This window comes from Poecilia reticulata, chromosome 2, assembly GCF_904066995.2.
Source record: "Poecilia reticulata chromosome 2, P_reticulata-male-v2, whole genome shotgun sequence".
Taxonomy (NCBI): Eukaryota; Metazoa; Chordata; class Actinopteri; order Cyprinodontiformes; family Poeciliidae; genus Poecilia; species Poecilia reticulata.
The window spans coordinates 4,867,030-4,891,719 of record NC_088831.1 but is presented as its reverse complement, the minus strand read 5'-3'; the positions used below and the strand labels follow the sequence as shown (position 1 = coordinate 4,891,719).

Sequence of the window (24,690 nt, the reverse complement as noted above, 5' to 3'; positions counted from 1 at the left end):
CAATCAAATTGCGCAAATTGGAATTCCAAAAGTAAATTTGCTTAATGGAAAAACGTCAATTTTTAATAAGTTTTTGCGCTATGATGAGGTGGTTTTTTGACCATATCGAAATTTGTGTATTTCGCAAAACTGCAATGGAAACACTTTTTTTTTTTGCATCACACGAGTCACATGATCAATAACTGGATGTTACTACTGGTGGAAACGACAAAGAAGACAACAGGAAGTGGTAGGAGGATGATGGCGCAGTATTGTTTTTAATGATGTATGAACAAGCTTATTCACTTGTGATTTCAACTGTTTCATATTTAATGGAAACGTGAAGTTTGAGCCACGAATTTTGAACAGAAAACCAGAATAATAATCTAAAACTCAACCACAACTTACTCTGAATGGCTTAAAAAAAAACTCAAACTGAATGTTTAGTGGTTTCCTAGTCAAAGATGATTTCACGTGACTTCACATAGCTTGTTCATGTTTGAAAATCATTTAGTGTGGGCAAAAGTAGGACAGTTTAACATGTTATTTCAAGCTCCTTGTAAGTATGTTATTTTGTTTACGTCCTATGGATTTTAGCTAGCTGTACAGCCCCGGAACTCAAGCAGTCAAACATGGCTCTGGCTGCCTGAGTTCCAACTTGATTTTTATCAGATAACATTCTAAAATATTCAGCGTGTGACTCAGCAGTCTCCTTGTAGCTTTGCAGATGCTGCGGGTTATATCTTGTTGGCCTTCTGGAAAATGTATTCAACTGTTGGTATTTAGCAAACATTTCTTTCATGTTCTAAAGCTGTCCTGAAGTCATTTGATTCCCTTGGCTGCTTTGAAATCAATATAAAAACTGCTTTGACCAACATGGCGAACAGTACAGTGATGTAGATTACTTCTAAAGCTGGAGCTTCTACCAGCTGCAGCTGCTTTTAGCTTTACCTCACATCCTTTTCGGGCCGGAGAGAGAGATACGTTTTTCATTTTCGTTCGTTTCACGCCGTCGTCCTTGTACCTTATCGTGTACACATGTTTTTTCGCATTAAACCGGTGGCCTGCTGAGGGGGCGTGAGCGGGGAGCCCTTACTCCCAGACTAAACAGGGTTTATTGTTTTGCTTTGTGTCTTTCTGAGCCAGAGATAAATGTCCAGTGGAAGACGTTAAACACAAGTAAATGCACTGCTGAATTCTTCCCCTGTTCCCTTGCAGATGGCATTTTAAGGCAGTCTGTTTGAACCCTAATAGTCTTCTGGCTAATTCAGGAAACTAATTGAATGATTTGGAACTGACTCAAAACCATTTTAACTGTTGTTTGTTTTGTAATTAAGTTTATTTCCCATCTCCCTACTCCCTGCCTGCTTGCTAACATGCTTCACTGTCGGTCTGTTAATAATTGCTTTTACCGCTCTTGAGATTTTGAGTCATTTTTTTGTTGGTTCTTTTGGGTCTCTGTATTTCTCAAGCACATGTGTACCTCTGTGTGGGAATATGTCTTCAACGAAGGATCCTGTTTGCCCTATTCTTTTTAGATTAGAAATTCAAAAGATTTAAATTGTAAAACATCTATTTATAGTCTGTTTTCCCTTTTTTTTCCCCCTTCTCTCTCTTCAGCTGATTGGACGCGGCAGATACGGCACAGTGTACTGCGGCTCTTTGGACGAGCGGCCCGTCGCCGTCAAAGTGTTCACAGCAGCCAATCGGCAGAACTTCGTCAACGAGTGCTCCATCTACCGCCTGCCGCTCCTGGAGCACGATAACATCGCCCGGTTCATCGCTGCCGACGAGCGGACGGGCCCTGAGGGCCGGTCAGAATACCTGCTGGTCATGGACTACTACCCACATGTGAGTACAGGGCGGAAAAAAGCGATTAATAAAGCATTATGAAAAGCTTTACTCTGCAAAATATTTCCTCTCAAGATGTGTATTATTTGCAGCGTCCTGTATTAATTTTTTTTCCCTTTATTTTTATATGTTCTTGGTTGTACCAAAATCTGCTAAAGAGATGTCAAGACTGAAAAATGTAAATAAATAAATGCAATTAGAAAATAACTTAATACTTTTTGGTGCACCAATTGCAATTTTTTTGGCCAATCACTGCTCTTTAAAAAACCTTACCTGCCAAGTCTGACTTTATTATTTTTTTGTCTGAAAAGTGGGGTGACCATTAGATTGTATATAATATAGACCTAGCTTTGGAGGTAAAGCATTCTATATGTTATTTTCAAACTTTTACTAAAAGGTTAAAGGTAAGCATCTATAAACTGAGTTTTTACAGTTTTTGTCAAAACGCTGAGTGGCAGTTTCCAGTTTGACCAGTTGCCTTTGTTAGTTTATCCCAACGCCCCACAGGAGTGTGAGAAAAACGTTATACAGGAATGTCTGCAGAATGTGACAAAAAAAAACTATCCTCAGACCCAATAGGTGAGCATAAAAAAAACAAAAAGAAAACGAATATCAGATTGCGACAAAATAGCAAAGTGAACTCCTGAATAATAATAATAATAAGGGTAAGTACCAGCCGAAATGTTTTCTGTCCAAACCTGAAGCTAATTACAAGTCTGCTAATGCCACCCGGCACATGAAAAGGAGTTCATGCCTTTTCATAGTTATTATTATAATGCGCATCACCATGGTAACACAGTGCAAGCCAGGACAGGAGACTGGAACGCCTAATGCATTCAAGTGAATTATTTAGCTAATTTATCTAAACTGAATCTAATACAATTTTCCTCACTAACAGATGCAGGAACCACATTGTGATTGATTTTAGAAATAAAATATTGGGACTTTCAGGAAGGAAATTATTAAAACTCACCATTAGTTCTGGTGTTTTCGCACACCATTATCATCTTTTATAATTGAATCTCGTTCCTTTTCGGCTGTACAACTCAAGATCCTGTGAATGTTCTTTTCAGATTCTTGATGAAATACTTTGTTCATGTCTTCCCATGTAAAAAATGTAGCTGCTCTCCACTGAGGTCAAAGCACAAGATAAGCTTTACAAATGTGGAATTAGTTTTAAAAATTTTTTTTTGTTTGTTTTTTACGTGAGCTCAAATAGTCATCTGCTGAGATTACATCAGATGGTGTTTTAAAAGAGTAGAGCCGGAAACGGTGTTAGCTGCAATGCTATATTGGAAGTTTTAATTATTGCTGAAGACATAAAGTCCATAGCTAAAGTATTCACATTGCTATTCTTATTTTACCTCTGAGGAAGGATGAGAAGTAGGATTTTTTTTTTTTTAGTGCTTTCTCAGAGAACATTTTGTGAGATGTAACCAATAAATTACAGTCTCAAAATTCAAGGGATGGAAACAGTTTTACAATACACCACACATTACTTTTTTCTCGTTTGTTCTTCGTTCTTGTTTTGCAGGGCTCGTTGAGTCACTACCTGAGCGTCCAGACCAACGACTGGGTCAACAGCTGCCGGTTAGCTCATTCTGTCACTCGAGGCCTGGCGTACCTGCACACTGAGCTCTTTAAAGGAGGTAAACCTCAAGGCATTGCTCACAATGGAAATAGAAAATTGAACAATATATTTAGTATATATAGTGCTTGAGCCGGCTGCACAGTGGCGCAGTTGGTAGAGCTGTTGCCTTGCAGCAAGATGGTTCTGGGTTCAATTCCCGGCCCCGGTCTTTCTGCATGGAGTTTGCACGTTCTCCCTGTGCATGCGTGGGTTTTCTCCGGGTACTCCGGTTTCCTCTCACAGTCCAAAAACATGACTGTCAGATTAATTGGTTTCTCCAGATTGTCCCTAGGTGTGAGTGTGTGTGTGCATGGTTGTTTGTCCTGTGTTACCCTGCGACAGACTGGCGACCTGTCCAGGGTGACCCCGCCTCTCGCCTGGAACGTTAGCTGGAGATAGGTACCAGCACCTCTCCCGACCCTACTAGGGACAAGGGAGGGAAGGAGGGAAGGAAGGAAGGAAGGATGGATGGATGGATGGATGGATGGATGGATGGATGGATGGATGGATGGATGGATGGATGGATGGATGGATGGATGGATGGATGGATGGATGGATGGATGGATGGATGGATGGATGGATGGATGGATGGATGGATGGATGGATGGATGGATGGATGGATGGATGGATGGGCGGGCCATTGTCGGTGGTAAAAGCTATGTCATGACTCAGTAGCTTTTGGAAGCAATACCTTGAAGTAAGCACCTTGTATTTGATCTTATTAGTCACTTAAATTACTGAGGAATATTGAATCACTCTTGTTTTGCAACATGTCTTCTGTTCATCTAGCTTTTCAGTCACTTAGAATGCAAAAAAAATAAAAATCTTAGTATTCAAGGTTAAAAGGCAGCAGTAGGGCTTTTGGTCCAGGTTTTCTCTAGAAAATGAAGACGAACTTTAAAGTGTCCTTATAACCTTCTCGAGATTGATGAGCAGCAACAATTACATCTGTAGACTCATAACCCAGGGAAGTTAAATCAAGTTGTCTAGCTTTGCTCAGTCAATGCCAATAAGAAAGGCGCACTATCAGTGAAGTCTTGATCAATCCGTCAATGCTTCTGTTTAGCAGTGACTGTCTTCTAATTCGCTACTTAGCCTCCTAACTCCTACAGCAGGATTGAGAATTATATTTGTTTGTTTTTTTTTGGGGTGGGGGGTTTATTACATTGCTTCTGAATTTTGGCTAAGATTTGGTTGGCAAAAAAAATCCTAGTATGATGTTTCAGTTTAAGACATGACAAGGAGAAGATTATCTATTTACTATAGGGCTTTCCACTGCAAAACCACAACACTTTACCAACTATTTTTAGTCTAACTTATAGTACAAATATCTTGGTACACTTGAAATAAAGCAAAACTGGAAGAGAAAGTGTAACTGTTTTTGAATAAACAGTTATATATATATATATATATATATATATATATATATATGTCCTATTGGATTGAGAATGTAAGTAAACATCGATTTTAAATTAGATTTAGACTTGACTGGACCATCCTAACACACGAGTTTTCTTTGATTAGAAACTATTCAATTGTGGCTCTATCTGAATGTTCGAGTCATTGTTTCACTGGAAGGTGACCCTCTGCCTTGGACTGCACAATATTGTCTATTTGTAGTGTTGTGATTATTGCCAAGCAGTTACATGTTCAGCTTATTGGATCAAATCTCAACACAGTAGATGCTCCTAACATAGACCTTTAACATCTTGTCAGATAAAATAAGACAAATGAGTCAAATTTTGATTTATTTATATATTCAGAAGTAAATTGAATAGCCCTACATCTACCCTGGTCTCAGGTCTTTTGCAACCTCTAACAGACTCTCTTTGCTTTACTTTGTGTTTGTTTGTTAAAATCCTAGTGAAAAACCTAAAAGTTTATGATTTTTAAAGTTGCAAAGTAAGAATAACTCCTACTTTCACGGTGCTGAGCCCCGACAGAGGTCGTCCTCTCTTTGACCACGGCTCCACATGGCTCTGTTTATCCTGTAAAATTCGCATACTTGTATTTTGACAAACACACTGTGAGCACGCCCAGTCGAGGGGTATTTATAGACTCGCCTCAAGCTTGCCTCCGTGAGCAAAATGCATGAGGAAAGGGACACAGTATAGCTTCAACCCAGAGCGTGTGAAGAAGTATCTCCCAGGAGGCCGATTGGACGACCAAACGAGTCTTTTTTTTTTTTTTTGTCCTCTTCGGCATGTCGCAAAATCTCAGTCTCAACAGCTGCGTAGAGCTCTTGTCTCTTCATCGGCACAGATACACATCAAATGGGCTCAGAAGTTGACAAGGGATGAAAGTGCACTGATAGCCTGCTTGTGCAGATGGCTAACTAATAAAAAGAGGCTGAGTGTTGGGCACACACGGGGAGAGAAGGGAGGAAGCTGAAGTGATGGGCAGATAAGGGAGAGAGGAGCTGCTAACAGCTGAATCTCTCAGGCTTTGGTACATTTGTCATCCTCCCCCACCAGGAAACACACAGCTGCTGTGGCTGCTTCACTGCGCCCTCTGCTGGGCAGGAAAAATCAGCAGTCAATATTGACAGTCAAGGTTATTCCAGGAAGTAATAAAATAAGTTTTTAAATGGAAAAAACAAAACAAAAAAACAATTCACTTCGCTCTTCTCGCCGCAGATTTGTACAAGCCAGCCGTTTCCCACAGGGACCTGAACAGCAGGAACGTCCTGGTCAAGGCCGACGGCACGTGTGTCATCATCGATTTTGGCCTGTCCATGAAGCTGACGGGGAACAGGCCAGCGCGCCACGGAGAGGAGGAGAACGCCGCTATAAGCGAGGTGAGCGTTTGGGAGGAGGAAGAGCTGAGTTTTGTGTTTGTCGTGGCAGGAGCTGCGCTTTGAGAATGTATTTTGGTTGTTTTTCTTGTGTAGACGATGCAGCGTGAGTCATGTCTGAGCTGCCATTTTGGCCTAACAACTGTCAGCAAATAGAAAGAGAGAGCTGCCAAGTGCCAACCGTCTTATTATAGTCAGATAATTTGGGAAAAATTATGGGAAGAGTTTTAGAAAGTTCTGCTGCGAAACCCTACTTCACTTTTCAATTATTTTCAGCATCATTGAAAAGTTAATTTAATTGAAAAAGTTAAACATATATATATATATATATATATATATATATATATATATATATATATATATATATATATATTTCTTGCTGTTAATTTTGATGGTTATGGCCTATAAAGTGCAATTTCTGAGACTATTATATTATTGCAGAAGAGGAAGTTGGTTACACATAAATATGTTATCTTTGAGCATTCCAAAAACCTTAGTTGTTTTCAGAGCATTCTGGGAAACTGAGGTTTAAAAAAAAAAAAAAAAAAAAAAAATTATGTTGAGTGAATTGGCTTTTTTTTTTGTTGCTTAATTTGGAATTTAGCTATAAATATTAACAAAAATAATGAAAAAAAATGTTGAATTAAAATATTCTGCTTTGCAAGCATGCTCTTATTTTGAAATGTCTGGACACCTCTTTGTCACTGCACTAAAATGAATCAGCATTTTTCTGGTTGTTTTTGATCTGTTGACATTGGTAATGGTGATTTTTGTATACAAAATAACAATAATTAAAAAAATATTTGTTTTACTGTAGCTTCTTTTATTGTCTTAAGCCTGTTCAAGACAGCTTAGTGTTTTTCAAGTCCAGTAGATGCTGCACATTGTTGTCCTTACTCAATGCATAATTGTTAAATAATTGGAATTTGAGTAATGACTAATACTGTTATTATAATATTTTCCATAAATGAATAGCTCTAGCAGTAGATGGCATTCACTGACTGAGCCAATCGGTTAACTATGGGTAAATTCACAAATGACCCAATAAAAATTATTCACCAGGAGTCTGAAAAGATTTTTTCCATGTGAATAAAATCTTGTCTTTGGAAGCTGGTGCAACAAGATTTAAAATTATTATTGAAAATCAAGATTTTTTACATTAAAAATGCAGATGTATATATTTGGATAGTATTGCTACATCTCCCAACCTCGTTTTAATTCTCCAGACTCCATTTTGTTCTTTTTGGTATCAATAAGATTTCTTCATCATCTCATCTCCTACCTGTCAGAACTATAAAACTTCAGTTTGTATCAAAGATTTTACGCAGTCTGAAGTACATATTTGACATATCCTCCACCTGGGTGTGCCACCATTGCTTCAAGTAGTTCCATTTCCTGTTTACTTTTCAACTTCTGTTGCTGCTCAATCTCCATTAGTCAGAGCTGGGACAAGGCATTCGGGTTTGTTAAGGAGCCAAATAACCTAAAACAGTCACTTCCTTCCAATTCTGTTTGCATTGAGCATTTAGGTTTGCTTGTACTCAATCATCTGATATTCTAGTTCCATTTTTGTAAAGGAAAATGTTAAATTTCTTTTGGAAATGTCCTGATAACCCTTCTCGGATCCATGTACAGAAACAGTTGCATGTCTGCCCACCATGGCACTGCGTAAACACAAACCTGTGCACTTTGATCAGTTAATAAAGTTTGTCACTAACTTGTTCCTCCACTGCCAGGTGGGGACAATCCGCTACATGGCTCCAGAAGTGCTGGAAGGTGCTGTGAATCTGAGGGACTGTGAATCGGCGCTGAAGCAGGTGGACATGTACGCTCTGGGCCTGGTTTACTGGGAGATCTTCATGCGATGTACCGACCTTTTCCCTGGTGAGACACATCCAGACAGATTAATATTTAGAAACAACATTGTAGAAAAGAGGTTACTTTAAAGAATACAAGCTTCATTAGTGTTTTTTCCCCCTTCCATGTCCTCGCCTGCCTCTAGGAGAGTCTGTGCCAGAGTACCAGATGGCCTTTCAGGCAGAGGCAGGAAACCACCCCACGTTTGAGGACATGCAGGTCCTGGTATCCAGGGAGAAGCAACGGCCCAAATTCCCCGAGGCTTGGAAGGAGAACAGCTTGGTACGTATGTTTTTGGCTAGAAGAGCTGGGATATATTTGTTAATGTGTCGTTTTTTAACCGTTCTACATTTTCTCACCCTACAACCACAATCGCCAATGAATTTTGTTGTTAACGGTCTGACTTGCTAACCTAAATGTGTGTGCTTCAGGCGGTTCGCTCTCTGAAAGAGACTATGGAGGACTGCTGGGACCAGGACGCAGAGGCCCGTCTCACAGCACAGTGCGCCGAGGAACGCCTCGCAGAGCTGCTCCTCATATGGGACCGCTCCAAGTCTGTCAGTCCAACCCTCAACCCCATGTCCACCACGCTGCACAATGAAAGGTTTGTTAAACTCTGAGCCATCTCCGTTACTGTGGGGCAGGTGCTTCCAGTCGTTCTTTAACGGTTCTGCCTTTGTTTTTCAACAGAAACCGCATGACCCCCAAGTCAGGCCCTTACACAGACCACCCCTCCACCTACATTGAAGAGCACGAGGGCGTAGCTAAGAACCAACAGGTGGACACCACCGGTTCCTTACCTGGCAGGGTGGGAGGGGGAACTGGAGAGAGAAACAGGAATTCCATTAACCAGGAACGCCAGCAGCAGGCCAATGCCCGTTTGCCCAGCCCAGAGGGCAGCAGCACCAGCATGGGGCTAAGAGGCAGTCCATCCACCTCTACTACGACCACCACCATCATCTCTGAATCCGAAGGGCCCACAGGGGCCAACACAGTCCCCGTTTGCCTACACCTGACCCAGGAGGATTTGGAAACGACAAAGCTGGACCCTAAAGAGGTGGACAAGAACCTGAAGGAGAGCTCTGATGAGAATTTAATGGAGCACTCACAGAAACAGTTCTGCTCACCTGACCCACTGAGCCCTGGAAGTTCCAGCTTACTCTACCCCCTCATCAAGATGGCCAGTGAGGCCTCAGGAACATCGGACCCCGCTGCAGCAATGCCCACAGCTATCTTTCCCCTGCCTAAGCAGCAGAATCTGCCAAAGAGGCCGTCCAGTCTGCCCCTGAGAAACAAGCCAGCCAAGAAGGAGTCCTCATCCTCCTCGCTCAGGTTTAAGTTCGGACGTTCGGGGAAGTCCAACCTGCGGCAGGTAGAGGGAACAAAGATGAACATTGGTGTGGCGACGGGCCCTAACGTTGTGGAGGCACAGCCAGGATCAGGCACAAACAACATCCCTGTTATACGGGACACACATGTCAACGGGGCCGTTAACGGTCACGCCGGTGTAGTGTCCAACGGAGCGGGTGTGGTCCAGAATGGTTCTGTACCTCTGAGGACGGAAGACAGCCGGCTCAGCCTGGGCCTGATCACGGCCAGCCCCGACGAACACGAGCCGCTCCTGAGTCGAGAGCGAGAGCAGCCTGATGCCAGAGCGGCGCCCTCGGGCGTGGCAGCCATGCGCTCAGCCCGACCCAACACTAACAACAACAACAGCAACACCGGGCTCGGCCAGGGGGACGGCAACAGTGGTGGGGAGAGCGACGGAGGGGACGAAGAGGGCAGCGCCGAGGGGACGAGCAGAGAGACCGCGGGGGAGAGCTCTGGGTCGGGTTCGACTTTGGCAGACCCCCCAAGGGAAGCTACGGTCACCATGAGGGGAGAGGCACTGCTCAGGCAGCCTAGAGCTCGCAGACCAGAGAGACCCAACTCCCTGGACTTGTCCTTCACCACACAGGACCTGACCTCTTTAGGTATTAACAGCCCAGCACAGCAGCACGTCACATTACATAGCGCTTTGATGCACCAAAAAGTCAAACAGTTGACACACAGTCATGTGGTTTTGGTATGTTCACACACACCTTTCGTGCAACGGTGCAGTCCACCTGGGGACACTCCTCCTGCCTAAGTGTACGTCACACACCTACCTGCAGGAGACTCCCCATCCCTACTTGCATCTTCTGTTTTGCTTTTACAAAACGGTCACAGAGAGTCACACTTTTCTGCAGACAGCTTCCTGAATAATGACTTTGCAGTTTTCATTCAGGAGTTAGCCATTCACCAGTCCTATTATTATACTAGATATTTAGTGAAGAATCACATAAATGTACATAGTTCCTTACTGCGTCAAATAAACATTCCTCAAAAGTATTTATGTCAGGAGTCTACATCAATAAGAGCCGATTTCAGCACTTCCTTCGATTTATATACTTCATCCAAAGTACCGAAATTGGCTTGGAAGTGTCGTGTGATTGGTCAGAAGTTTGTTGCCATGTCTTATGTGGAAATGCCCTGAGAGGGAGGGGTGCCCCCCCCCCCAGATGATCTGTGCCGTAGTATGGAAGGTGTGTGTGAATACGAACGCTCTTCAACCATATGTCTGTACATTAACTGTTCGGCTTTGGATAAGCCGATGTGGGAGACTGCACACTTATCAGTATTGTTTTTCTCTTTTTACCTGCAGGGGAGGGCTTGGTGAGACCCGACGGCGCCTTGGGGACAGGTGAAAAAATCAAGAAGCGCGTTAAGACGCCATACTCTCTTAAAAAGTGGCGACCCACCACATGGGTGATCTCCACAGACACCCGGGGTCCGGAGGTCAACAACAACGGGTCCACCCGAGGGCAGGGCCACACCCAGAACGGGCCCAAATCCACTTCAGCCATCTATCTGCAAGGCGGAGGCTTGGCCAGCGAGCCCAGTGACACACAAGTGTGAATTCAGAGCTTCTACCTGGACTGAGATAAAAACAAAGGATGAAATAAATAAATAAAACCGCGCTGCTCTGCTCTGAAACAGCAGGAAGGACACTGCGGAGTGTGTCGCGATCAGCCGAACCTGATCTTGTACATTCATTAGGTCCGTCTCGCTCCCTCGTGTCTTTCTTAATGCATCGCTTTAAATGGAATCCAGCTATGCAGCGTTCTTGTTCATCGTTCTTCTCCATCTCCTTTCGTTGCTTTCATTCGGTTTTCTGCCCCCATCATAAGCATAGCGATTAATCAAATGGGTTTATTTTTACTCCCCACATGCACTTTCAACCAACTAAAAATCAGTGTTCCTAACCCGCGTCTGTCGCGACCGCCCCATAAAGCGGTCTCTAAACTTAAATAGGCGATGACAAACAATCAACACTCTTACTTTGCTGTACGAAGCACGTTTAATTTAAGCTCTGTAAAAAGATGAAAAGATTTGATGTCTTAAAGACGGAACAAGCTACTTTTTTTTAAATATTATTTCTGTATGCAATACCATTTGTCTTTTAACCATGTATCTGTTTTTGTACTATTCTTTTTAACTGTGCAATAGGATGTAGTTTTTAGATGCTTTTGACATTTTACGGCTTCCTCTTTTTTTAATCTCAATATTTTGATACATTACTCTTCGTTGCACTTATGAATTGTCACAATCGTTATGTTTTGCTTTACTTTAACAATCCACGAGCGATCTCCGTCCCCATGAGCTCAAGAGGAGAAAATGGATGATAATCCTCTATTTTTTTTTTTCTTCCTTTCGCCTCTGAGCCGTTTTTAAAGGAGGGGGGACACAAACGATAACAATCAACCCGAGCCGACTGGAGGACGTGGGTTCTGTCACACTGCTGTTCTTAACTCTACAATCACCTGAATCAACCCTGCGGAGCGACCTGTTACATCACCTGACCTCACTGTGGACTGACTGAAACACTACAAAGCCCAGATTCTGCTGTTTTGCGTTTGAAACCAGATACTTAAAAAAAAAAGAAAAGAAAAACATAGAAGCACGCTGGATATTATTTCTGCTTCTAGTTCTCATCCCTTGTTTGAATGACTGATTCACTGTGCGGGTGTGTTTGTGTGTGTGTGTGTGTGTGTGTGTGCACGTGCTATAGATCTTTGTCAGCAAGCATCATATGTAGAGCCGTCACGGCCTGTACAGGCGTGCTTAAACGTCGTCATACTTATTCTATATTGTCAGCGCTGCTTCAGGGCATATGACAAGATCTCATTTATGTTTTTGTAATCTGTAATTTGTATTAAAAAAATGAAGTTACGTGTATTGCATTAATATTTGCTTTATTTTTTATGGAATTCTGTTGTGCATTCAATGGACACACAACCTCTGATCCCATTGCTATGCGTCTGCTCGGTACAGTTTCTGTAAACACTTTCAAGTCATTATGGAAGAAAATCTCAATAAATGTATGAAATAACGCTTGGCTTTATACGATATGGACTTTTCTGTGTTGCAAACAGAAAACAGGCAGATAAGGTCTTAAAAATGAACAAGAAAAGGTTAAGAGTAGAGCGTAAACTACTACATCGACAGTCACTCGAAAGGTAAATCGCCAAGTGGCACTGCTGAAGAAGCTGGATGTTCAGTGCTGTAGCAATGCATCTGAATACTGGATTATTAAAGTTTCTGTTTATTGTTTTTATCTATATGCAATATGTGTATGTTTGTATCCATTTCTACCACACTTTCCTTTCACTTAACTTTCCAACAATATGCTTAAATATAGCACTCAGAATACAGAATTTATGTTCGAGTTCTTTCCTCATTGTATTGTCAAATCCCGAACCTTGTTCCGTCTCAAACTCGGCTTGGATACTTCATAATCTATTTAAGGACCTCTGCCAAAATTACAACTCTGAACCTCGTTATGTCTGAATTTTTCGGTCTTGGGCATGGCTAGTGCAGGGGTCAGCAACGTTTACCCAAAGAATCATTTTTTACCTTCACTACAGCTAATTAAACTGTCCATGAATGGTGCTGAATCTTTCAAAACAAAAAAGTTTGTTTTTACAATGTCTGCAAAAGGAATCAATTTATATTTTTAAGTTAAAGGTAAATTATTTAAATTACGTTTTTAGGTTTTAAACTAAAAAAAACCCATCACTTTAATTTATAGAACATAATGAAGAGCTAATTTTTTTTTCTTTTTACATAAAATGTAGTTTCCAATAATAAGACAAAAATATGACTTCACAAAAATAATTTGTTATACTATTAGTATATAAAAAAGCAGTTAAATCTAGCATTTATTACTTAAATGTTGAAACGCTGGTTCATTTTTTTCCACATTTACTAAGAAGAGCCACAGTGGAGGGTCTAAAGAGCTAATTGTAGATGAGAATGCAATTCTCTAAATTCTAATGATTGGAAACATTTTCTGTTACGCTGTTTTGTTTTAACATTTGTGTTGTAGTTATTTGTTAGCTTGAATTAGTTCCCTAGGTTTATTTATTGTTTGACTTGGTCTCCTCTTCTCTACCTTCCCCATCTCATCTTTTGTAAGCTAACTTTTTAGCATATATTCCCCTGTGGTTTCTGAAGGTCAGTTTTTGTATGTTATTCTTGTTTGACATTTTATTTTGAGTCATTTTAGATACATGCTTTTTGGTTCATTTTTTTTATTATTATTAAATGGATAATATTTTTCATATCTTTGTCCTTGTGACTTACTGCTTGGTCCATGACATTTAATGTTTTGAAACATTTAAGTGTGACAGAAGAGCAAAAACAGACTGACTTTGTAATTATTAAAATACTTTTATGAAGCACTGTAAAGTTAATTTCAACTCACAATTTGGCAGCAGTGTTTGATATACCAACACCGAGACACTCATAGAACATTAGTAAAGTAAGTAACACTTACGTTTCTTTTTTCAGTTTTCTTCGTCTTTGAAAATGGAGCAAACGCGTTTAAATTTATTTTTAGCATTTTTAACAACACTCCTCCGTTTCTATTGAGGTATTTTCTCTAAGACAGTCTCTAGAGGGAGACATTTTCCACCTAGAAGTTGTTTTTCTCACCGCCTCGCCGTCTGCTCCTCGCGCCCCTAGCAACTGCAGCATCAGCGCGAGCGGCGCAGTGCTGGAGCGCTACGTCACTGCTCCTCTCTGGCTGCATCAAGTTGGAAGGAAAACTACCGGAAATGCGCCGACTTGACTATAAAAGTATAAAGGCCGATATTGAATCTCGTTGACTACCAAACATATATCGTAGGAGTTTAACACAAAACGTATTTATAGACTTCACAGGATTAAATTCCAACCTTTTTAAGAAAATCTGCTGCAACAGTCTTTAACCTTTTAAATATAATACACAGGGAAACAATATGAAATAAAATTATTTGAAATTCTTTTTTTTAATCTATTAAAAATTCTTTGAGTTTGCAAATGGAGGGCTTGCAGATCCTATAATGAGCACTAGCACCTGTGTGATTTTCAGGAACACCGTCCCAGCAAGATAGCTGCAACTTAAAACAATGGAAAGGGTTACAAAACTCTTTCAAGAAGTGAAAACTAATTGTTTAATTTCTTATTAAGAAACAATATTTTTTCCCTACTGATGATGAAGTAACAACAGAGGAGATGAAATGCACACTTACCCAGCAACAAGGTTACTTTACAATATCATGCAGGTCTTTAAAAGTTGTACAGTCTGAGAAAGTATTTGGGAAGTTTCAGGAAAGTAACCTGCAAGTCTTGAAAGGTTTTAGGAAGCACTGGGTAAATTAAGGACGTTTTGTACAAGTAACTCTCAAGTTCCAGGTAAGTGTGTGGTGGCTTCTTTGAAATTACCTCATAAATTCCATAAAATATCAATTTAATCTTGGATAAAAAAGACTGAAAGCCCCAGGAAACATGCAGGAAAATAACTTATGCGTTGTGCTTTACAGGTAAGATCTTGAAAAGTATGAGTAAGTTCCATTACTTTTCCAAATGTAAAAAGTAAGTTCCAAGAAAGTACAGAGTATGTCCTAGAAAGTGAATTTGACGTGCTATCAAATTTTATGGACCAACCAGAGTCCTGAGCTCCGGTTTATAATGGCGCTTCACTTTTTATTTTGAAATAAATCAACGGAAGTTGAATTGTTTACTCACGTGAGCTTCACACTGGTCCCTTCTCCCGTCGTGTCAACCAGGCTCGCCCAGCATCACCGCCTTCTTCTTTCTATTTCCTCTGTCTTTTCTCTTCCTCTATTATTGTTTTCCTCCCTATTTGTTTTTTTCAGCACCACCCGAACTCGGTGCGCAGCCACTTCTCGTTCCGGTAACTGTTTTTTTATTTTATTTTTTTCCACCGACCAGATGGTCCGCCGGTAGTCGCGCGAGCTGTGGTGTCGCATCAAACCTACCAGGAGGGGAAAAAAAAACAAAAAAACATCCACGACGACTGGGAGGCAGTGTCATACCAACCCCATCCATACAGACATCCTTTCTTGTTGCAGTTTTACCCACGAAGCCCGTGCTTTGACCTTTTCCATGTCTGCCTGTTTCTGTGTGGAAGAAGCCTGCAGCTTGCTCAGCCTTTTTCCTCCGCCTCTTTAGCATCTTCAGGAGGCGGCAAACAGGGGCTGGGCTGCTCCATGCTCTGCTGCATTCATTTTCTGCAGGTCAGTGTATTATTTATGTATTTATTTATAATAATTATTATTATTGTCTGCATGTAGCTATAGCATTGTTATAATATTGACTAAGGGAGGCAAAGCATGCATGTTGTTTAAGTATTGATGCGTGGGGATGTGCTGCACGCTTCTCTCCATGTAAACAAAAGCGGCCTACATTGCACTCTGCAGCCACATCTTGCACAATTTATTCATTTTAATTAATTTAGGATTATGACGGTTGCGTTAAATGTATTTTCTTACTAGTCAAGGCATGTTATTGGCGTGTTGTTCGGGTGATTTTTTTTTGTTTGTTTGTTTTTTGGCTTTGCTCCATCGTGTTTTTAAATGACAGATCCGATATATGACATGCAGATGGAGCATGCGGAAGCAGAAAGAGCTGGAATAAAATGAATGATTTATGAATGACATAAACAGCTTGGGTAAAAATATGTTTCACTATATTAGAAAAAATATGTGAACAAATAATGTATATGATTAGTTTTAATAAAAAGTTAAAAGCAACGATTATTCCGACAGCTGTTAAAATAAAATATAAAAGTGACACAAATGAAAGTCAACGTATTAGCAGTGTGACGATGTCATACTGGTCACAAGGGTCTCTGTTAAACACTGTATTATATTTAGTATTTTCAAGTAGACAGAATGATTACAGAGTTGTTATCTTTAGTTCCTTCCACTATTAGCGTTTAACACAGTTAATACAGCTAACATTATTTACTGTAAACAGTCTTAATAATTGTCCTCCGGAGAATGTAGGTCTTTATCGTAATGTTGATTTCTAAAAGGTTTTACCAAATCCAGCATGTTCAATAACAGTAGGAGGTTAAAAGTAAAAAAAATAAATAATAAAAGTTTAGCCTTCCTGTTATCTACCGATGGCTTCGCTCTCGCTCACGGTAAGGAATGTCCTAGAAAGTGAGGCTCTTATATCCCTTGGGTCCGTCTAACTTAATTCAAACATATCACAGATACAAAAAAATTGCAAACCTTTGAGTTTCCTTCCCTCAGTAAGTGCTTTCCACAATCAAGAGTGTTGCTTAATAGCACCTTGGTATGGTGCATTCACTATTTGACAAAAGCTCAGCGTTTTTTGAGCACGTGGTTGAAAATCCTCCAATTTAAGTTATGAATTTATATTATTCTTATTGTATGTTTTGTTGATACTTTACTCTCTGCTTATATCAGGAATAATATAAACAAACATGTTATTTTCAGCTGTTTCACTTTTATATTCTGTGGATTAGTTTTTCTTTTCTATTAGTCTCCAGACTTTGTAGCATTTCTCTCCTTAAACAAGGTCAAAATTGATGTATGGATCGGTGGGCAGTGCTACAGCAGCAGAATGAGACTCTTTACTGATGACTTGAACTACCGGCAGCAGGGCTACTAAAGTAACAAGAAAAGGCTAAAGTGTTGATGAGCTGATGCCTGAACTCCCTATTCAGCTACAAAGCACACACAGACACTCCTGCTGCTGTGTGTTAATAAAGATCACCAGCCCCCCCCCGCCCCGCCAGGTTCCCTAGCAACAGTGATGTGTTGCTGGTCAAGGCTCCTTCCAAATTTAGCTCTGGGACCTGCACAGCCAAGCAAAGCTGTTTGGACATGTGAATAAATGGTGCATATGTTGTGATCAAAAGTCTTCAAAATGGGAAAAGCAGTAGAAGAACGCGATATTGCCATTGTTTGTTCTTTTTAAATTGTCAGGTATGCATCATGAACCTTTATATATAGGTCAATAATGCATCAATGCAACAAAACAACCCACAGTAGCTCCCATCTGGGTCAGTTAGCCAAAAACTGCATGTCCTCCAATGCCCCTACCCCACCCCGCCTGTGTCTAAAGCTGTTTTAATGCCATTACCCTGGGGGGGGGGCATATCCGCTCTTCCCAGCATGGTTTGGATTAAACCTAGACATACCAACGTGGAACGTTCACAGGCTTATCCATCAGGACAGCTGTGTGTCTGTTGATTTGTTTACCGTTGGCGGACATTGTTTGCATTCCCAGGCCTCCCGACTCATCTTTCTCCTTTGCCCCCATCAGACCGTGGCCTTAACCATCTGCGCCTCCCTGCAGTTCTCCGCCGGCGTCGGCCTCCGCAACCTCTGAACTCGTCCGCTCCACCTTCCTCCTCTCCGTCTCCCGCCATTGCATCCAGCTGTGGCCCTCACAGGGCGCGCTCGCTGGCTCTCACCTGACAGGTCCCTGGCCTCAGGACGACAGCCAGCAACAACACGTTCCCTATATGAGGGACAAAGCGACGCAGGTGAGTGTTTGTTCCATGCTCAAGCTCATTACAATGTAAAGTTCTTTTATTTTTCTTCTTCCTGAGCCATTTCAAAACATTATAAATGCATATTTGACATTACAACTACAAATTTCAGTGTGTTTTATTGGGTTTTAGGTATAGATAATCACAAAGTAGTGTATATTTGTGATGTAGAATCGTGAAGATTTTGCAAAAAAATAAAAAATCTAACCTGTTAACAGTTCCTTCATTTAGATGCTTTCAAAACTAGGGATGCACTTTTCCACTTTTTTCACTTCCGATACCGATACAGATATCTGAGGTTTGGTATCGGCCGATACCGATCTGATACAGAAAAAAGGTGCTGAATTGACTTAAAACGTTTTTCTTAAACACAGACATAAATGTACTGAATTACAAACACACTGGTGGCAGATAATACTGCACCAATACAGAACACTAAAGTACACCAATAGCTTCACACGCTACAAACATGTAAAAAAAAAAAAAAACAACTGTAGTTTGTTCAGTCAGTGCAATTAGGAGAGTAACAGCTAGTGCAAAATAAATAATACAGAAACTGACAAAAACAATGAGGTGACTTCCTTGGTCAAACATAAAAAATTGTGACTGGGGCAATTATAAATTCTAAATATAATGTAAAATAAATAATAAATTATGTTGTTGAGAGGATGAAGAATAGAATTAGACTAAATAGATCTGCCCTTATGGATCATTGTCACTGATACAGATATTAATATCAGATTGGTGCATTTCCGTTCAAAACATTATTTTGATTTGGCACAGATGAGATTGTGTCTGTCAGCTGAAGCAGCTCAAGTTTGTGTTTGTGCCCTTTTTTCCCGCTTCGAGGCAAAATGTGACTGCCAGTGTGTCAATAAACACAACAAGGTTCAGGGAGGTTGCAGGTGGTTGCATCATCGGGGTGCGTTGCTTGTCAGCCGGTGACAGACTTCGAACAAGACTCCTGATCAAAGAGATCTTTCTGCCACAGCACATCAATCCACCGCAAAGGACGAATAGCAACATGCATTTTTTTCTTTTGAATTCTAAACGTTAAAAATGATAATAAAGTATGTTGCTATATGAGGAAAAACTTGGTGTTTGCATTCGTCTCAGACCCCCAGGGCCTGGGCAGATGAGAGGAGGAGGGGCTCTCACAAACGCTCGGCCTCCTGTGGGAGCACCGACCAACTCAAGGAGGTCTGCGTCCCACTTTTCTCTTGGTCGCCTTGCACATTTACACTGCTACCGGATCTATGGGTACGTTCCAGCAACATTGATGTTAATATTTTCTTCTCCAGATTGCCAAATTGCGTCAGCAGCTTCAGCGCAGCAAGCGGAGCAGCCGCCATCGGAGGGACAAGGACCGCAAATCCCCGTTCAATGGCAGCCATGCCATCATTCAGTCACAGGTGATCATGCCCTGATTCTGTATTAATACATGTAACCAGAGCAAAACAGTATTACTGACTTTTTTCAGAAGTAAAAAATCAGTAATACTGTAATTTAATGTAATTGCATTCCGTGATCAAACTAAAAGATCTTGATCAGCAGCTTCTTCTGGCCGATTATCGATATTCAAAAAGCCCAACCGGCCAATTACGATTTTGGTCAATACCAATTTTTTTTGACTGATAAGTAAATCAATATAGCGATAAAAGTTGGCAACAGTGGGGTGAGTATAGTTAGCCCCACGTATGCAGATGTGACCTGGTGGGCAGTTCTGTCAGTCAACCCTCCAATGGGGCAGTAGCTGGTTTTCAGACTTTTGTGGAGGCAGATAAGATCGATGGATAAGATCAGTTCCACGTTCCAAAGCAACAAAACTGTAAAAGATCAGAATTGATGACGGAACTTTTCATGAGTTCTTGTTGGAACAACTTCTTATTACAAACCAGATCCTTACCTGAAAATCTCACTGAGGTAAGATTGTTCTGGTAAAACCACCTGCCTTCCTGGGAACAGCCATAACAGACCTAGACGTAGTTCTAATTAACAGAAATGTCAATTCAAGTAATGAATTATGTCAAAGTAAAAGTTGAGATGAGGCAAATGTGTTATTTTCCATAATTAACTTCAGGATTACATGTGTAGTCCAAATCATTGCTTTTAATGTCTCAACTGTGACCCCTAGAGTTCATTGACCAAATTTTACAGCCACTAACAAAAACCCTATAATTCAAACCATTCTGTGAAACAACAGTCCCAAGTTAAGTTGAGGCTCCTCACTTTGAAGTACATTTCAACTTAAAAATACCTAGCTAGTAATAGTAAGTTAAATTTAGTTGGAACTCGTATGACACAATTTCCTTTAAAGAATAGCATTTTCAGTCTGGAAATGTCTTCAGGGCCAAAAGACGTCACCATCCTCATTAGCTGATGAGAAGCATGGTACAGTAATCACACTGTAATTTTTGCTTTCTGTAGTTTGTCTGCTGTAACAATGTTTCCGATGGGTGTTCTGCTTTCTAAACATACTTCCTCGTGTTTGTGTAGTCGCCTATGCCCAAGACCATCCTCATACCAATTCCTATATCCAAATCCTCGGCTCCTCGCTTCCGCAACAGCGTGGAGGGCCTGAACCAGGAAATCGAGCGCATCATCATCCGAGACACCCCCGAGAAGGATGAGACCATTGTTGTGAGTCCCCTAGAACATGTTGATGCATTCCATGAAGGATAGCGGGTTATATTGCCGCAACGCTGTTTTTGTGGCTTATTCACCTAGCCGCAGGATGTCCCCGATGGCCACCGCGCGCCCCCACCAGTTCCCCCTCAGCGCAGTAGCAGCACCCGCAGCATCGACACGCAGACTCCATCGGGGGGTGGCCTTAGCGGCAACCACAGCAACTGCAGCAGCCGTCCGGACTCCATCTCCCCCTCCTACCTCAGCGTCCTCAACGATACGGCTGGAGGCAGTCCCTACGATGAGAAAGGTGAGTAGAGCCCGATTTTACTCAAGATTCTCTTACAGTGCATTCTGAATTTTAGCGTTCATACTTTAAAAATGGGCAATAAAAACTCCTTTTGACCAGAGCTAAGTCCGTGCTCCCCACTGCCCAAGTACGCCGCCTCTCCCAGACCCAACAACAGTTACATGTTCAAGAGAGAACCACCAGAGGGTTGTGAGAAGGTCAGAGTATCTGAAGAATCCATGTGAGTAGTTTTCAAGTTTTATGATACATAAGAAACTCATAGCAAAGGAATACTGATGTGAACAACTATGTGTCACTTTGTCTTAAGGCCCAAACCTCTGGAGGAGATCCCTCCCTTCCTGTGTCCCGACCGCAACAAGGTCAACTTCATCCCCAACAGCGGTTCTGCCTTCTGCCTCGTCAGCATCCTCAAGCCCCTGCTTCCCACCCCGGACCTCAACTTTCGCCCGGGGGTGGGCCTCCGGAGCCTGTCCCCGTCCCTGGTGCCTCTGTCCACCCAGCCCTGTCTCCTGGAGGAGCCTGAGAGCTTTTGACTGCCCCGTTGGCCTCCAAGTCAACAACCCTCTTTCCCCTTCCTATCAGCTGAATCAGAAAACACTACGGAATCAACCGTTTTGCTCCTAAAACAAAACAAAAAAAATGCCTTTAGCATGCCAGCTAAGCTCTCTGATGTCCTTCTTTTGTTAAAAAGCTCTTCCCACTGCCTCCTCCTCTGACGTGAGACTCCTGCCTTCCAGAGCAGGCGTTTGTAGCTCACATTTCACCGCTTTCTTCTACCTTCAGCACTGGTTCTGTTCCTGTTCTTCTAGGAGGAAACGGGGAGAAAAAAAGACAAACATTTCTTTTGATTTCATCGTATTATACCATGGCGCCTTTCCACAGACATATCTCTTTTTCTATCTACGGTTGTTTGTCTTGATATAAATTATGCCTTCCATTATGACAAAAAAAAAAGGCCGCTGGTTTTCTTGGAGACCGCCAGATCGACCACAGAGGTTAACTTTGGTGCTGCCAGATGAATCGTAGCATACCTTGAAGGGATGTGAGAAGTTCAAAAATGTGCCTGATGTTTTAGACCGCAGTTTCCCTGAACCATCATAATGCTGTGAGCGTAATTATGGTCATTGCACTATGAAGGCCATAGATACAAGCAGCAAAGCAGATAAAGTACAAACAGCGTATCCTTAAAATACTTACAGACCAAATCCTGGGATCTGTTTGCTACTTTTTTAATCAGCCGTTTGCTGGGTATCTATGGGAAACACAGGCCAGGGCTATGATGTTCGACACGTGTTCAACCTGTGTCTGCTTGCCCCTCCCCACGCCTGACCTCCCTTCAGCGCCAACCTTTGCTCACCCTCGCCCATCTTTTCTCCGTTTTGCGAGCTCTTTCTCTTTGTTGAGGTCCTCCTGTCTTGGTCGGCTTGTATTGCTTTTGGAATGCATCTACTTGCAGGGTTTTTCTCACGGAGAGGCTGGTCAACCCAAGCTTCCACGCATCCGCAGACCATCGGGGCAATCTGGGTCGCAGAAAATAGACAATTTTAAACTATTTGTATAGCCAGCAAAAGATCAAATGAAACGGTGTACTGTTAATGGTTAAAACAAGCTACACTTAGTAGAGCATCTTTACATTTAGTCTCTATGTCATGCTAATTTCAGATTGACTTAACCTAGAACCGGTGTGGCCCATATAAACATATAGAATCCATTACTATGCTAGAGAGGTACAAACAAATTTGCTACGAAGTTGATCGATTGAGTAACATCAAAACTGTATGGTAGTTGAAAGCTATCTACTTTCAATAGTAAGTATATTTCAAGTAAATATGTGCTCATTAGAATTATGTCTCAGAAGTAACAAACAGTGTGAGATATTTTACCCTCTGTTATTGAACTGGCTAGAATTGGAAATGTTGGTAGATCTTTCATCTAGGAGTTAAGGTAAAGAATTTCACAGATTGAGCTGTTTTGGTGAAGCTAACCATGCTTACTGATTACATAAGTTTCTAAAAGTCTTAAATATCTCAACTACATTGGAATTTTATAATTAATGTTTTACAGCAACTGCTGTCTCAAACTTGTAATCCTAAATAGCTAATGATTGTTAATGATAAATTTTAAGGGAAACAGAATTGGCTCAAGTCAATATCCACAGATCAAAGTCTTACAAAACCAAAGATTGGAAGTCAGTTCCAAAATACTTTAATGGTTCATCTCCAATAGTTTTTTGGGGGGGGTTTGGTTGTGGGTGGTAAGAAAATATTAAGTCTAAACTGATTGGCTAATTTCTCTGACACCTGCATTGTTACAGTTTTTCTAAAGAAGAAACAAACAAAAGCTTACCTTTCGGAGCATTTGGAAATTGTGCAAAACTGAAATTTTTCTCGTCAGCGTGCCATATCTTTGAAGGACTATTTCTAAAGGGAACATTTGTTTTTGAAAATTGTTGCAGTTGCTTTGGGAAAGAACTTAGCCTAGCACTGCTTTAGTCATGCTCATGATAAACAGCAGCTGTTTGAGTGTCTCCAGTTATTTCATTGTCTACTTCAGGGGTCACCAACTCCAGTCCTCGAGGGCTACCGTCCTGCAACTTTTAGATGCGTCTCTGCTCAAACACACCTGGATCAAATAAACTGCTCATTTCCAGCCTATTGCAGAGGAATGAATGCTGGTGAGGAAATTCAGACATTTTGGAGCAGAGGTGAATCTAAAAGTTGCAGGATGGTAACCCTTGAGGACTGGAGTTGGTGACCCCTGGTCTACTTTTTTACATTGATGTCTGCAATTATCTTACGCTGTATGAAATTCACAAATTCTACATTTTAGAAAGACTAAATAATCCAGAATAATACAAATTAACTAAAATAAACACTTCACTTTTTAATGAAGATATAACAAAAGTTTCACTAAGATAAACTGAATCTGTTTAGATGACTGTAGTTTACACATTGACAGCCTCTCCGTGTCAGAACCCACCCTCCTGTATTTTTTGTAGATGTCACAATTAATTAACGGTGCCTGCTACAGTGCGACAGGAATGTACTGGACTTGTAAATACAGAGGCACTGTGTTTGTATTACTGGCTGACAGAGATATGTAATGGGACGAGGCAAACAAGTGTAACGTACGACTTCTCAGCTGCGTACTGTGAATTACAACTTGACTCATTATTGTGAATAATAACGTATTTATTTATCAGACAGGAGAGGAATTGGGTCTTCGGAGATTTCTAAACAAGAACTGACATCTCAGGTCGTAGAGAGTAGGACACAAAGATATATGCTAACATAAACAGAGCAAAACGACAACTGCTTTCTATGTAGCCTCACACGATGGAAATCCCGACTGACTTTAATTTGTAGCAGAGTAGATGTAGAAAAGTGTGGATGTTATTTGTTCAGCGACCCGACTTGGAGCAACGGCTAGTTACGACAAAAAAGGGAGAGAAAAAAATGATAAAAAATTGGCCTGTTCCTAAATCCACTTGCTGAAACACAATCACGACGATGGCGGCATGTTCCGACTTGTCGCTTGGAAATGTCACAAAAAACAAAAAAAACAGAAAAAAAAAATTTAATATCTGAAACATGGATGCTTGTTTCAGTGTGGATTAAAAAAAAAGCATTTTGGAATGAGGCTTTGTTTCTTTGTTTGCGTGTCCAGTTGATTGGGAACCAAACTGCCAAGTTTTCATCTTTTAAACCCCTTTGAGTGAAATAAAAGGCATAGTTGAAATAAACGACTCGTCT

General features: G+C 41.2%; 2 protein-coding genes across 3 annotated transcripts in view; both read left to right on the top strand.

Annotated features, from left to right (window-relative positions):
* The window catches only part of LOC103474116 (bone morphogenetic protein receptor type-2), a 34,211-nt gene extending 21,688 nt beyond the window's left edge, over nt 1-12,523 (top strand). The window contains exons 6-13 of the mRNA XM_008424862.3: nt 1,600-1,830; nt 3,365-3,479; nt 6,097-6,257; nt 7,991-8,138; nt 8,257-8,393; nt 8,543-8,715; nt 8,802-10,084; nt 10,795-12,523. Of these exons, the coding sequence (XP_008423084.1) occupies nt 1,600-1,830; nt 3,365-3,479; nt 6,097-6,257; nt 7,991-8,138; nt 8,257-8,393; nt 8,543-8,715; nt 8,802-10,084; nt 10,795-11,048 (2,502 nt within the window). The 3' untranslated portion in view covers nt 11,049-12,523. The remainder of the gene's footprint in view (nt 1-1,599; nt 1,831-3,364; nt 3,480-6,096; nt 6,258-7,990; nt 8,139-8,256; nt 8,394-8,542; nt 8,716-8,801; nt 10,085-10,794) is intronic.
* A 2,671-nt stretch (nt 12,524-15,194) lies between these two features.
* fam117ba (family with sequence similarity 117 member Ba) lies at nt 15,195-24,680 on the top strand. 2 transcript variants are annotated; one of them, XM_081615588.1, is made up of 8 exons: nt 15,195-15,712; nt 17,808-17,997; nt 19,120-19,203; nt 19,305-19,415; nt 20,500-20,643; nt 20,731-20,938; nt 21,038-21,158; nt 21,246-24,680. In XM_081615588.1, exons 2-8 carry the CDS (start codon nt 17,977-17,979, stop codon nt 21,469-21,471), a joined length of 915 nt encoding a protein of 304 aa, XP_081471714.1. In that variant the 5' UTR covers nt 15,195-15,712; nt 17,808-17,976; the 3' UTR covers nt 21,472-24,680. The 2 variants fall into 2 exon arrangements, with proteins under 2 accessions (XP_081471714.1, XP_008423075.3); XM_008424853.3 differs by having other exon boundaries at nt 17,775-17,997.
* The last annotated feature ends 10 nt before the right edge of the window (nt 24,681-24,690 follow it).